At 40.6% G+C, this 14825-nt stretch overlaps 1 protein-coding gene across 1 annotated transcript in view; it reads left to right on the top strand.

Annotated features, from left to right (window-relative positions):
- Positions 1–1249: 1249 nt before the first annotated feature.
- Positions 1250–14825, top strand: part of BMX (BMX non-receptor tyrosine kinase) — a 29580-nt gene continuing 16004 nt past the window's right edge. The window contains exons 1-6 of the mRNA XM_074572563.1: positions 1250–1387; positions 2380–2484; positions 6845–6926; positions 7504–7623; positions 9424–9485; positions 14180–14358. Of these exons, the coding sequence (XP_074428664.1) occupies positions 1250–1387; positions 2380–2484; positions 6845–6926; positions 7504–7623; positions 9424–9485; positions 14180–14358 (686 nt within the window). The remainder of the gene's footprint in view (positions 1388–2379; positions 2485–6844; positions 6927–7503; positions 7624–9423; positions 9486–14179; positions 14359–14825) is intronic.

Here is a 14825-nt window from a genome sequence, read left to right as displayed (position 1 = left end):
GTCATAGAATCACATAATGGTTCAGGTTGGAAGGCATCTTAAAGATCATGTAGTTCCAACCCCCCTGCCATGGGCAGGGACACCTCCCACCAGACCAGGCTGCTCAAAGCCCCATCCAGCCTGGCCTTGAACATTTACAGGGATGGGGCATCCACAACTTCATCATGGCAAGATTGCCTTTAAACTGACTCACTAGTGGCACTAGCATACACTCATCTGTCCAAAAGGGAGTTGGTGGAAGGTGTAAGTAGGCATCCTGTCCACAGGGAGGGTATCCAAATATCTGTGGTGGAGCAATGCCTAGTAAAGCCCCCCCTTTTCCTCTTCAGACTGTTCCTACTAGATATTGTTGCTTTTTGGTTTCGGATAGGATTCAGTGGATAGAACAAGTGGGTGTGATGAGTGTCATGCAAATATTCTCTTTCTGCTGGGCCCTCTGTAGTGAATAGGGGCATAGCGAAGTGGGTAGCTTAGCACGACACTTCCCTTTGGAGCTCCAGAACGTACAGGGCAAAGGACGTGACGCGCTTTCCTTACGCTTGGGTAAGATAACCTGAAACCACACTAAACCTGTAGAAATATAGTGGGTCCTTCTTAGCATTTTCTACTGTATGATTATCAAGGCAAATTAAAAATACATAATTATAAGTATAGATACGTGTATATATATGGGAGGCAAGAACATTTTTACTTTTTGATCTTTACCATGTGTCATTTTCCCATAAACATGCATTCGTTTCAGTTGAAAGAAAGAAATGGGAAATTTCCAGTAGCGGGAACACACTTGTCAGCACTAGGTGTGTTTTTCTGGCCTGTAAATAGAAGGGTTTTCTTTTTTGTTGCCGTTCTCTTTGCGTCTGTAATGACTTCAGTGTTATGCTGGAGATGTAATACATTTGTGCATAAAGCAGACTGTGCTCTTTGCCAGAAAGCGTGCATGGCTTTAAAAGCAGAGATACTCAGACAATAAAGTAACAGAGACTCCTTGTTTAGAACTACAATATATCTGTAGCTTAATTTTTATATATTATGATTGTTTTTACTGGGTGAATAAGCTAATCAACCTCATTTTTTTTTTAAGCAGTATTAAACTCATGCTTTGTAACCATATATTACTATAAAATTTTAGAAAACATATAGAAGGCAATGACTCTTGGTATACTCATTATTGCAGTTTCTATAGTTGGTGTTGCTATGTTTATTAATAGTAGTAATAAAAGTAACTATAATGTTCATTTAGGGATATATAATGGAGAAGAAAACGATTCTAGAAGAACTTCTTTTAAAGAAGTCACAACAGAAGAAAAAAATATCACCAATTAATTACAAGAAAAGGTTGTTTGTTCTGACGAAAGCAACCCTTTCTTATTATGAGTATGACAAAGGGGTAAGAAATAATTTTTTTAAGTAAACTGTTCTAAGATTTTCCAATGTCACCTTATTCCTCTGTTTTTCTTCTGTGGAACTTGAGTAGACACTATGATTTAGAACAGCAGGTGTACTTTGTTTTGAGTAGAATTATAGGGTATCAAATCGTAGTTTCAGTTCAGGAAAACATTTAACCACAGTCTTAAGGATGTCTCTATTCAGCACAGCTCTTACATTGAGCATCTGTTTATGTCCTTCCAAAGAAAACTTAAGCAAGTAATTAACATTGGCATATGTTTACACATTGTCTTGAATAGTAATGTTTTCCTTGCTCAGGCCTCCCTCTGAACTGATGCAAATAACTGCTTTCAGAAGTTACTTGTATGAGGCATAATTAGTTCATAATCTCATCCCTCAGCTGCACAAAGCAGATGGTTAAACTATCCATTTCCTAAGGAGTGACTGTATATCACGAAAGGGTGGCTTTTCACACAGCACATCTCCCATCGGGAATGCAAATATATGTCCCAGGCAACTTATTTTAAAGTTTTTGCTTCTTTTAATACATTTGGACACCTCCTGTGAGCTACATCCCATTAGGAGATTGCAGGGCTCAGTGAAAACAAGCTCCATTACCTTAACGAAATTATGAATGCCACAGCTAGGCTTCTGGTTTGCACTTAAGGTGTTTTCCTCTTAATTCCTCCTCCTTCTTTTCCTCCTAGTCTCCCCTTCTGCCTTGTACCCCTGCAGTTGCAGCTGATGTTTTCTCAGATATAGGGCTGTGTCCTGTAATTCTTGTACCTGACTGACTTAGAAAGGAACTTGATCAGTATATTAGGTGCAGGTAGGGCACCAAGGAAGTTTTTTACTACCTTTCCTGTAAAGTTTAACAAACTTGAAGCTATGGCTTATCCAGCTTGAAACATGAAATTGCACAAAATAGTCAAACTAAAACATTTCTATTTTGTTAACAGCAGTTTACAGTTTGTTGTGGTTTTTCCCTCTTAGAAAAAAGGAAGCAAAAAGGGGTCAATTGAGATTGAGAAAATCCGATGTGTTGAGACAGTGAATCTTGAGGAATCAACACCTCCAGCGAGACAATATCCTTTTCAGGTTAGCTATGAAATCTCTTTCAGTTACATTTCATGTGAAATTTTCCAGCCATTGCAAGGGTACACTGATCATTCCTAACCTGAGTGGTGATATGTGTTATTGCCGAGTGCTGCAGTTATTTACAGCAAACAGAAAATCAGTCCCTATTACTCAAGTTGTGACTTTGCTGAAATGTTTTTCATTGACTGTGATAGGATTTAGGTCAAGTCTTGTTTCTTTTATGTTGAAAGGTCTATCAGATACTTCCTTTAATAAGTTCTGGAATACATAGATCACAACACTATGTGATTATCACTTATTTTAAGGCAGAATTAAGCACTTAAAATTCTTATTTTAGTTCTCACTGTCTCTTTCCACATTTTTGTTTTTTGCCTCAATACCAAGTGCGTGATTTGCCCCCTGACTGCTTGATTACCATTCAAATGTGCCACAGTCAAGAAATCCAAGACTATCCTTTGTGCATGTATCAGAAGATGCAGCTGCACTAAGCAGTACACATGTTCAATAATTACATGCGATGAGAAAAACATAACTTCAAATTTGCTGCCTTCCATCTGTTTCAGTTGCCCAGCTCAGGTTCCTCTAAAGAGCCTCCATCAATCTCAATTCTATGGGCAGTGGGATATGCAGATGTGAGAAGTGGCCACAGATCTTCTTCTGGAGTGCCTCTGCCAAACCGTACAACCACAAGCAGCAGGCTGCTAGGGGGAATAACAGAGTTGCTGAATAGTGCATTAATTCACGACCTCACAATAATTGACATGCCCAAGGGCAGCCTCATGAGAGATACTTAATATTTCACAGCCTGGTTGATCCTCAGTGTCATTCCAGTCTGTCTTTCCCCTCTCCGTCCCCCAGTTTTGTGGCACCAAATGACGCATTTATGTTAAATTACTGTGTTTATGTCAGGAGTGCATAATTCAGTTAAGTGGGGTAAAGAGAGTCTGCTATAGTTACAGGATGGAGGACTCTGTTCTGGGAAACAGTATCTCCAAAGAGGACTTCAGGATCATGATAGCTGAACATAAATTCCCGGTGTGATACTGTGCCCAAAGGAGCTAATGGCATCCTTAGACGTGGAAACAGGCACATATTGAGTAAAGCATTCAATATGTTTTGACACTACTGTGATCACCAGGAGAGTATTGTGTCTAGTTCTGGTGACTTTAATTGAAGAAAGATGTTGTAAACTGAAGAGAGGTCAAAGGAGAGACTTGACAATGACTAATAGATTGGATGGATAACATGTTAAAGAGAAAAGCTCGCAGGGCTCCACCATTTAACTAAATAAAGAGACAGGAAGCAAATTGATCGGTCGTGTATACTTACCAGTGGGAGTACATGTTTAATAATGAGGGCTCTTCAGTCTAACAAACAAAAGCAATAAAGTGGCATTTGAAATTCAATGCAGATGAAAGAAAGAAAGGTACACAGGGAAATGATAGAAAGAAAGAAAGAAAGAAAGAAAGAAAGAAAGAAAGAAAGAAAGAAAGAAAGAAAGAAAGAAAGAGAAAAGAAAGGAAGAAAGGTACACAGGGAAATGAAACCCTGACTTAACACAGACACACACACACACAGAGTTAGCTTAGTACTAAACATCATCCAAAAAAGCAAAGCAGATGTTAATAATTATTAGGTAGGCATCAAATGAAGCTAGCAGAAGACAGGCTGAAAACAAGCAAAAGCAGCTGACTTCTTATTGTGTAGCTAAGCTGTAGGACTGCTTACTGCGGGATGCTTACTTGTGGATACTAGTAATTTGCTTAAAAAGGCAACTGAACTGATTGACAGAAGAAAAACACATCTCAAAGGGTATTAAGTATGAAGGCATCACCTTTGGATCAGGATTCCTTGATCACTGTACAGCTGTCCTGAGCATGTCCTCTGCCTCAGTATTGTTACTGGATGCCGTCAGAGACAGTTTCCTGGCCTTGGTGAGCATTTGTTCTGGCCTTGTGTAATAACAGCCAAAAGCTGGAAGATAAATCTGGAAAAACTGAAGTGAAAAGAAAGAGTTTACATGTGGGCTCTAAGGTCTTTTTTACATAGAAGATGGGTATATTAGAAATATTCTATGCTGTCCTTTGTTTCTGCAACTGTGCCTTAGGACATAAACCACTTTTGTTAAGGCAGTACATGTTTGTATGAGTCTGCTCAAAACCAAAAGAGAAGAGTACCAGAGATGGAAAAGCAGATGAATGCCCATTGAGAACTACAAGGGTATTGCCAGCGCATGCAGAGATGCAGTTAGAAAAGCAAAAGCTCAGCTCCAATTGAAACTACAAGAAAAAGTTTGCTTGTCAAAAACTACAAGAAAGGGTTCTTCAGGTACATAAACAGCAAGCAGAAACGGAAGGAAAATATTGGCCCACTGTTAAACAGGAGAGGTGAATTAGTCACAAACAATGCTGAAAAGGCAGAAGTTCTCAACACTTTCTTCACTTCTGTCTTTCCCAGCACTGTTGGGTGCCAGGCCTTGGGAACAAAAATCAAGGTTGATGCAAACACAGACCTACCATCAGTGAAGGAAGAGTTGGTATGTGAACTATTGCAGAAGCTTGACCCCTACAAACTGATGGGCCCTGACATTACTCACACAAGGGTGTTAAGAGAGGCAGCTGACGTTGATGTGAGACCACTCTCCATAACCTTTGAGAAGTCATGGAGACTTGGGGGCATCCCAGAAGACTGGAAGATGGGTAATGTCACCCCCATCTACAAAGGAAGGAGGATACAGGAAGTTATAGGCCCATCAATCTTACTTCAGTCCCTGGGAAAGTTATGAAACAAATCCTCCTGGGGGCTATCACAAGTCAAATGAAGCACATGATTGGGAAAACTCATCACGGGCAAACTCCTGCTTTACAAACCTGATTGCCTTCTACGACAAAGTAATTTGCTTGGCTGATGTGGGGCGAGCGGTGGACATTGTCTGCCTGAATTTCTTCAAGGCTTTCGACACAGTTCCTCACAGCCTTGTCCTAGAGAAACCTATGCGGTACGGTCTAGACAAGTGGTCTGTGCGGTGGGTGGGGAACTGGCTGACATGCTGCATCTGGAGGATGGTGGTAAATAGCTCCTTTCAAACTGGCAGCCTGTCATAAGTGGGGTCCCCCAGCAATCAATACTAGGCCCAACGATGTTTAATATCCTCGTAAGTGATCTCTATGATGGGATCAAGTGTACCCTAATGAAATTTGATGATTCCAAACTGAGCGGGGAAGCGGACACTACAGACGGGAGAGCCACTCTGCAGAAAGACCTGTATGGGCTGGAATAGTGGGCTAACAAGAACCTCATGAAGTCAAACAAGGACAACCGTAAGGTCTTGCCCCTGGGAAAACATAATCCAGGAGTGTGGGACAGGCGGGGATCTACCCGGCTGGGGAACAGCTCTGTGGAAAGGAACCTGGGGATCCTGATGGACAACAAGCTCAATGTGAGTGAACAGTGTGCTGCTGCGGCAAAGAAAGACAACAGGATGCTGGGTTGCATCAACAGGGGCATCACCGGCAGAGATCAAGCAGTCATTACCCCACTCTACTCAGCGCTTGTCGGGCCACACCTGGAATGCTGCGTTCAGTTTTGGTCCTCACTATACAAAAAAGATGTGGACAGGCTGGAAAGGGTCCAGAGAAGTGCCACCAAGGTGATCAAAGTACTGGGAAGCCTGCCATATGAGGAAAGGCTGAGAGAACTGGGCTTGTTCAGCCTTGAGAAAAGGTGGCTTAGGGGAGACCTTATCACCATGTTCCAGTATTTAAAGTGTGGCTACAAAGAAGACGGAAACTCCCTTTTTACAAGGAGTCACATGTAAAAGATGAGGGGTGATGGGTAGAAGATACTCCTGGGGAGATTCTGATGGCACTGTCATGGTTTGGGCCCGACTGGCTACTGAAACGAAGAACATTCTCCCTTTTACTTCTCTCCCTTTCGTATTTTCTCCTTTTCACAATGTGAGTAATCAGCCATTGGAACAATCTCCCCAGGGAAGTGACGGATTCCCCAGCATGGGGCACTTTGAAGATTCAGCTGTTCAGGGTGCTGAGCCATCATGTCTAGATCATGCTTTTGCCAAGAAAGGTTGGACCAGATGATCCTTGAGGTCACTTCCAACCTGGTATTCTATGGTTATATGATTCTATGATTGTATTTGTATTTATATGAAATATTAAGTATTTATATGAAATTGCAATAATATACGTGACCTCTGAGAAACATTACTAAGATGTGAGAGTTTGATATGGGTCCACAAAGCCTATTTTTTCAGTTTCCATCTCCTTCTCCTTTCCGCTCCTGCATCGTAACACACTTTCAGGGAGTACACTCTTACCATGCTGGCTTTCCCAACCTCTTCCAGATTGTGTACAAGGGTGGCCTTCTCTATGTCTATGCAGCTAATGAAGAGAGCCGGGAGCGGTGGCTTGAAGCTTTGCATAGAGGTAACACTATTCCCTTGTATACCAAAATATTCAAATAATATGAGGAGAGATAGGAAAATGCTCCTGCTTCATCATTTTGTGTAATACTTTGTCACCTCTTTTTAGTCTCATTCGTTTTTCATCACCAGCTGCTTGACATGAATGGTATTTTCAAGAATGGACTAAAAGCTGAAAGTTTCAGTGAGAAATAAGTGAAAATAAAGCTTATTTTTGTATTTTTCATGGGCATTTTTTAATCTTCATCATATGTTCAGCCTTTACTGATGCAGGTTAATAGAGCACAAACACTGCTGATGTGACTAGTATAGTGCTTACCTGCATGAACACCTTTTTGATAATCAATACTGCTACTGCTTTTTCCTTTTTATATTCCTCTTTTTTTTTCAAGGACGTTTCTATTGTTTTCAATGAAGCTTAGAGGAATATGGTATAGAGATAAAAACGTGGCCAGGTTATGTGTCTAGAGCTAGAAGTCAGTAAGCATTCTGGGGTCTGGTTCAGCAGACTCTATTGATCATAAGGAGCATTTGCATTTTGCAGCCTGTCATGTTCTCTTTGGTTTCTCTGTGCTTTCCAGAAATTAAAGACAATTCTGATTTACTAAACAAGTATCATAAAGGATTCTTCATCAACGGGAAGTTTCTCTGTTGCAGCCAGACCTGTAAAGCAGCCCCTGGATGTACGATTTGGGAGAAACGTAATGTGTTCTTTTCTTTCTTTGATGTTTTTCACAGTATTGCCAAATCACATGGACATTTAAGGCAGTATAATCAATATAAAAGCTAATCTGCTTACACCTTTTCATGTATGTGCTAAGCTCCTTTTAACATCATAGCTGCTATGCACTGTATCTTATAGTATAACTGGGGGAAATAATACACTAAATTATATCTTGTATCTATATATGAGTGTTTGATCAAAAATTTAGTGATATTTTTATGTACAAAATAAACCAGATGGGATTATTTTTCTCCTTATTCTTAAAATCTCTAGCTAAATTGTAGCATTATGCTGTAAGACCCGTCTAGTGATGATGTCCCCTAAGCTGGATGGGTAGGAACAATAGAAATTCAGCACAAGAGTGTGTATGAGGGTAACACAACACAGTTTCATAACTAAATAGAAGTAAAACTCTTATATTAATATATAATTATATTTATACGATTCTTTTTTCTAAACTGTGATTTAACTTGCAGCATTTTTTTTTTATTTTGACGTGCTTTTCTAAAGTGTTATTTTGTAGAACTTAGTTGCAATTATTTAGGCGTTTTAGCTGTTATCTGGAATGACTGAGAGAGAGGAAAATTTGTAAAGTGGCACCCTCCTAGGTTTCACATTTTCAGAAGAGAATTCCTGCATGTCTGTGTACATGCTTAACAGTGAAACTCCATGTTTGGGAGCGGGCAAGGCAGTTTTTGAGTGTTTGGGCTCCAGCCTTCTAAAGCTCGATTATTTGGAATCATAGAGCACTGTTAGATCTACTGATTTCAGTCATGATTGAACCTGGGTCTTAAGCATTTGCACTCCCAATCAAAAAAGTATGAATCCGAAATTAAATGTTAAATTCAAAAATGTAGGTGTGAGCAGTTAGGAACCTGACTTATACCTGTGAGGCTGCCTGTAACAGTATAGCATTTACTTTTGAAATTTGACATTAAAGATATAGGCTTATCTACTATTACTACAGGTTTCATTATTGTAGCACACTAAATAATGTAAAGAGTTGTCAGATGATTTGTAACAGTAATTTGAATAGCTTCATACAGCTGCAAAACCACTTATTACAAAAGCAAACAAGGCCATGAAACCCCCAGTCAGTGGCAAGGACAAGGAAATACCTCATTACCAGTCATGGATGGCTTAGCCAAGAGGCAAATTAGAAAGAGGTTTTTGTGTATTGAATGTTTCGTTTATGTCTGAGATAATAATGCATGCAGGATAATGTGCTGTATCTACTCTAAATTTGTTCCTAAATAAATTCCTGAGGTTGCTAACAGAGATGTGTGGAGCACAGGGAGACTGTCTATGTAGGGATGACTCCAGACAGCCTCAGTCTTGTAATCACTGGGTAATAGAAAGTGGTATTTCTTAATTACTGCTTCACAGATTAAAAATGTCAATGAAACAATTTAAAAAAAAAAAAAAAAACCAGAATAAAAATAAAGCATATATATGTTTCTCTCTGTATGTAATCAAATAAGCTAGCAGAACTGAGAAAACCACAAAGCTAAATACAACCACAAATTTCCATGAATTTGTATTTTGGCATAGATGAGAACAATGGTTAACGGAGTTTTTAAAGATATTGAGGTGGTGCTTCAATTAAGAGGAAGTTGGAAAATACAGAGCTAAAGCCAGTCGATACCTCAGGGAGGTGAAATGCCAGCTGGCCTGATGCTGTTGCTGCCACTGCATAGATCTGCAAGTGATGAAACCTCCAGAGATAAAGCCTTAATTAAATTCAAGGGTTTTTTCTTTGATTCTCCCTCTCTTCTAGATGTGACTCTGTGTTGCACAACTGGGTCTGTGAAACCACTGCCTCCAGTCCCTCAAACACTGGTAGGTGAAAACGTTTGAGTATCTGGCTACAGGGAAAGACCTGGGAGGGGTGTAGGATAGAACGGAGAATGGCAAACCACCACTCACTGGAAGCTGATGTACGCTTCTAATCTGCAGTGCAGCTTCAGCTTCCTTGTGTCCGCCAGCATGTCAGAGGGAAGGACTCATCTCCCTCTTCCATGTGCTGTAAATGGAAAGACTTTCCATTTACTTTTCCAAACTGGGAAAGTCTCAGCCACATTCAGTTCACTTTAATGTGCTGGTGGCAGTACTGCTCACAGCCCTTGTAGTGATGTCTTTTACTTTATACACTTATTTCCTGTGGGATCAGGGAATGCCATCAAAATTAGTGTGTAGGAGGTCCCCATTCCTAGAGATGCAAAAAACTCCCCTCCACCACCCTCCCCAGTGAAAATGGTGCTCAACATTGTAACTGAAGATGTGAACAAATATACCTCCTTTACACGGCTGAGAAATGGCGGATGAACTGAAAATATCCCTGGCAAGTCACAAGATGTGGCCCCAGAGGGTTGGGTCAGAAGTACAGACGGCTGGTTAGGAAGGTCTGTTTAGCCCAACTCTACAGAGGCAGCCTCTAAGTTAATTAATTGGGAAGTGCATCTGAGCTCTTTATGTGCTCTTGCCTGTATCTTGACTTTATATCAGACAGAAACCCAAGAGTGTGGTGTCCCACCAGCATCCACTGGGCCATACTGTCCGTCTGAGAAAGCTAAGCGTTCACAGACCCAAAGAAAAAAAACAGGATGCCAAAAAGCACTGCTCATGCTCGATTCAGCCTGAGTCCTCTAGTACAGCAGTCACTTGATGAAGAAGGGCAACAGTTGGCAGGGTTATAAATAAAAGCAAGACTGGAAGATGCCCTTCTGTGTTTATTTCCTCATCTATCTCCTCCTGTACAAATACAAGGGCAATAGTGGTATCTTTGACCTTAGTTTTACTGCCTAGCCTAATTATTGAGGTTTGTAGGTAGAAAGGAAGTAACTGACAACATAATAGAAGAGAACAAAGTGGTTTAAGTTATGATGTTTTTATCTATTTAAAAAAACCCTGTGTATTCACAGATTGTTACCCCAGCCTCCTCCAAATTAAACCAGATTTGGCTTCAAATCATGCCGTTTTTAAATCTGTATTTTCTGTTTTATTTTAATTTGTCTTCTGTTCTGTATCTTTAGAATACAGTCTGGGTCTATTTCCTAGTTTCTCTGTTAATCAGAAAGTAACTTAAAAAAGAAAAAAAGGTGGAATTTTTGTCTATACAGCTGACATGAACAGACAGGGCTTTAAGAAACACGTAGGTTATCAAGAGATAGAAGATAAAACCACAAAAGCTGTAAAAGGGAGCTTTAAGAAAAATAATAATAAAGCCTTGGAAAGAAGCTATGAACAAAGAACCTTTTGACATTTTTTCTCATAATGAGATCTGAAAGTAATAGCATTGTAAACATGCAGCAGCGTAACTTGTTTTGAATACCGTGGTCTGTTTTGCCTGGCTTCCATCAGGGGATGCTTTGTCTATCTGGAGAGATCATCAGTCATGCAAATCTGCTGCTGAACATGCTGGCTTCTGCTAGGCCTTTATGATTTATTTTTATTGTCTGCTTGAGTTCAGAGAAGATATTTTGAAAGGGAAATTTAAAAAGCAAGCATATGACAGTTTTCAGATGGGTACTTCTAAAACAGATTCAGTAAATGCAGATATAATAGCTACCACATCTGGTTAGAACAACCTGACTTAATTTTCCCAAGCTTAAGGAGGCTAATACTGACTTCTCATGGTGAGGAACAGTCTATATTTAGCCACGGAGCTACTTCTATAAGCTCTCTGCACATTTTTATTTTGCCCTTTTATCTACTCAGTTTGATCGTCGGAGGTACCACCGTAGCCCCAGCCTTCCTTTCGCCTCTCCCAGTTCTTGTCCCTCGCCTCTCCAGCCTCTGCAAGTCTTGCTCCTTTGCTTGCTTCCCAACTGACCAGAGGCATTTGCTTTTGCATGTAGGCAAAACTGACCAGAGGCACTGAATTTTGCATGAGGCATTACTTTTGCCTGCTTACGTCCTGCACCTTTGATGCCTCTGTCCCTGTCACCGGTTCAGCGTTATGCCTCTAGTCTCCCGCAGACGAGCTGGTTCCTAAAGAGTGGTGCCATTACAAAGAATAGTGGGCACAAATGTCCCTTCATGGGAACCAGCGGGCACTTCCCCTGTGCTTTGATAACAGCAGGAAGCAGGAGCTTCCTACCTCAGAAACACTTTGACCTCTGCTGGGGCCTGGCAGCCACCATCTTTGCAATGGCAAATGGTTCATGTAGGTCAGACCAGTACTTCAGTAGATCGGATCACAGAAGTCCACTGAGTGTGCACACATATCTTCTCATGCATATGTATTGAATAAGGTTTATGGAAGCTGAAGTGATCCAGCACATGCTTCCAGCTGTTCGTCAGGGGTGCAGTTCTGCGGATGGTGGCCGTTCCCCATATGCACATGACAGCTGAATCTCAGACTGTCACCTACAGCTCTCTAGATGACAATGGTACAGTCATCAATATGAAAACCACAATGCTATCACTGCCAGCATAAAGGGAATAATAAGATCCACTCAGTTACTATTAGGAAATGCTCTGGGGCTTTTAGCCAGTGCTGGAAATGGAAATCTGTATGTATGGACACAAATCAAGACATTAATCTGTACCAGGTTACAAATGAAGTCCATCCAGAATATTGCAACAGACCAATACACATCCAGCAGTGAAACCCAAAGGGATGCAAATCTGATGTCCTCATCTTTGGCTGGTTCCTTTCCCAGGCAGGCTGGACAAAGCAAAATTCATTTCTGTGATCATAATTCTTTCTGCCATTTACTTTGGCCAATGCTTTGCACTTTCTTTTGTTCACACAAAAAGATGAAAGCTCCATCAAGGGATGACACCTTGATTGTTCTGTAAGCGAAATACAGGAAATTAAGAAAGAACAGTTTGATCTCCAAAAATTACCAAGGACAAAGCTCAGAGGTGTGCATCAGCTCATAAACACGTTTACTGAATATCAGCTTGCTCTAACATCACTAGACGCTTTAAAGATAAAACAGTTTAATCTCTGTATTACAATTTTCTCTGTCTTTCTGACAGCTGAAGGCAACTCTAGTTCTGTCACTATTCCACAAAGCGAACAGGCAGTCAAAGACTCAACTCCAGCCTAACACTGGCCCTCAAGCTATAAAAGCTCCTTTCCACTGAAGTCAGATATGACCAACAGGAACCACCCATATTGGGTTCAAGTAGTAGTACTCACCAAGCAACAGACTTAATTCTAGTCAGTTGAGGAGGACGCTGCTGTGAGTGCTACCTCTTTAAAAATTAGTATCTCCACTGGAGCTTGGTGAGGTTCTTGGTGGAGACTGAGATTTTGTCTGTTTGCAGGAAGAGATCATGTGTGTCTTCTGGCTCAGTGGACTGAATCAAGCATTCACTTGGCTTTTTGGTTTTTCCTTGTTTAAATTAAGTATAGAAATGCCAATAAAAACAAACAAACAAACAAGCAAGCAAACATACAATGTCATGATCACTTGAACTTGATTTAAAGGAATCACAGCCTGCTTCAGGACACTTGGCATTCTTCCCTTGCATTGCATCACAGTGGTTTTCAGTAATAAATAGGTGGCATTTGGAGCCTTTTCTCCTAAGTCTGTCTTATTTTCCCTCGTCCTTTGCTCTGTGTTTCAAGTGTAGTGTCTGGGTTTTCTCAGTTATGACATTTCCCTGATTTCTAAATGCATTTCAGTGCCTTAATTTTAGATGCTCTTTTGCCCATGATTTGATTGATGTCATCTCACTTTAATGTCAGGCTTCTCATCTAAGTTATTTGTGTAGACGTCTTCAACAACCAGTGATGGGAGGTAGGCACTTCTGTAGGATGACATATTTCACGTGAAGACATGGGTCAAAGTTAGGTAAGATGAATCCCATAGTTACATACCTACACTTGTTTAACTCTGCACAGGGAAAGTTAGGCACCAAGGAGTGAGATTCCTTATATCCAACATGCTTAGCAGAGGAACATCAATTAAAGATGGTAATGAAAGGGAATGATTTAGAATTAGCATAGGTTTTTGCTTTCAGTGATTAGTAGTAACAATTGACTAATGCTTGTTGGGCTTCTTGGTAACATTACTATTGATCAAACACCATCCAAAAAAACCCAAAGTTATTTGTGACAGGGTCTTTTGATACAACAGGATGTCATCGCACTTAGTTATAGTAAAGCACAATTTGGTCTTTTGGTGTCCAAAGCATTTGAATTGCAACAGGTCACTTTCAGGTAAGTGGCAGGCTTTTGATACAAATCAAGTCTATCGCATAATTCTGGTAATGAGATCTTCCTATTACAGCAGTGTCATCCTCCACTCAGAGTTAATTGCTCCTGGTGTCATCATGATGGATCTTGGTTCTGTCCTCACTTGTCTCACAAATCTGGACAACAGTATCTGGGTTGTGCTTCTAAATGGATGAGGAAAAACCTGCTTGCCTGTGCCCATCTTCTTAGCTTTGATTAATTTGCCTAATATCATTATACATGTTGAAGATATAAGTGATTGTGTACATGTCATGTGTTATTTCTTACTGTGCCCTGTGCTGCATCTCCTTATTTATCATTCTGTTCCCTCTGTCTTCAAAAGCGGAAGCATAGAAGCCTGCCCCAGGGGCTGTCACCAGACACGTCAGTCCTGAAAATGGCTGTGGCCCAATGCAACTATGACCCCAAAGGAACTTCAGCTTTCCGGCTTGTCAGAAGCAATAAATACTATGTGTTGCAAGAGGAAGATTCCGAATGGTGGAAAGTAAGGGACCTGGAGGGGTAAGTATACACTGCAGCATACTTTTGTTCCATGACTATGGTCTTTCACATATCCCATCTTCATAGACAGCACTGCAGCCAGTCCTGGTACCTTTCAGGATCTATGTTGGGATTACTTTAGTAGATTTTAAACCTTGCTCTAGAATCCTCATTGTCTTCTGTACAACTCCATTTTCACTATCATCCTTAGCTGCCAGGTTGGGTAAGATTTACAACAGTCACTGCCTAGTACACTAAGACAGCACCCAGTGGCCTTAACTTTGATATGTGCTTGAAGAAAGGCTTGTGTATACAGAAGCTGCCCATTTTTTCGAACTATTTAGTTTAAGTGAATAAAAAGATGAAACTTCTCCTCACAAATGCTGCCTCTTTTGTTTGCACTAAACCATTTTTAGACTATCACTGTTACTACCACAATAGCAGTGACAGCAGGGAGACCAGTGAGAACTGCTGAAGCGCGAATCACT

This window comes from Larus michahellis, chromosome 1 (genome assembly GCF_964199755.1).
Source record: "Larus michahellis chromosome 1, bLarMic1.1, whole genome shotgun sequence".
Taxonomy (NCBI): Eukaryota; Metazoa; Chordata; class Aves; order Charadriiformes; family Laridae; genus Larus; species Larus michahellis.
Note: the sequence above shows the minus strand (reverse complement) of the source record. Positions and strands in the feature narration are given on the sequence as shown.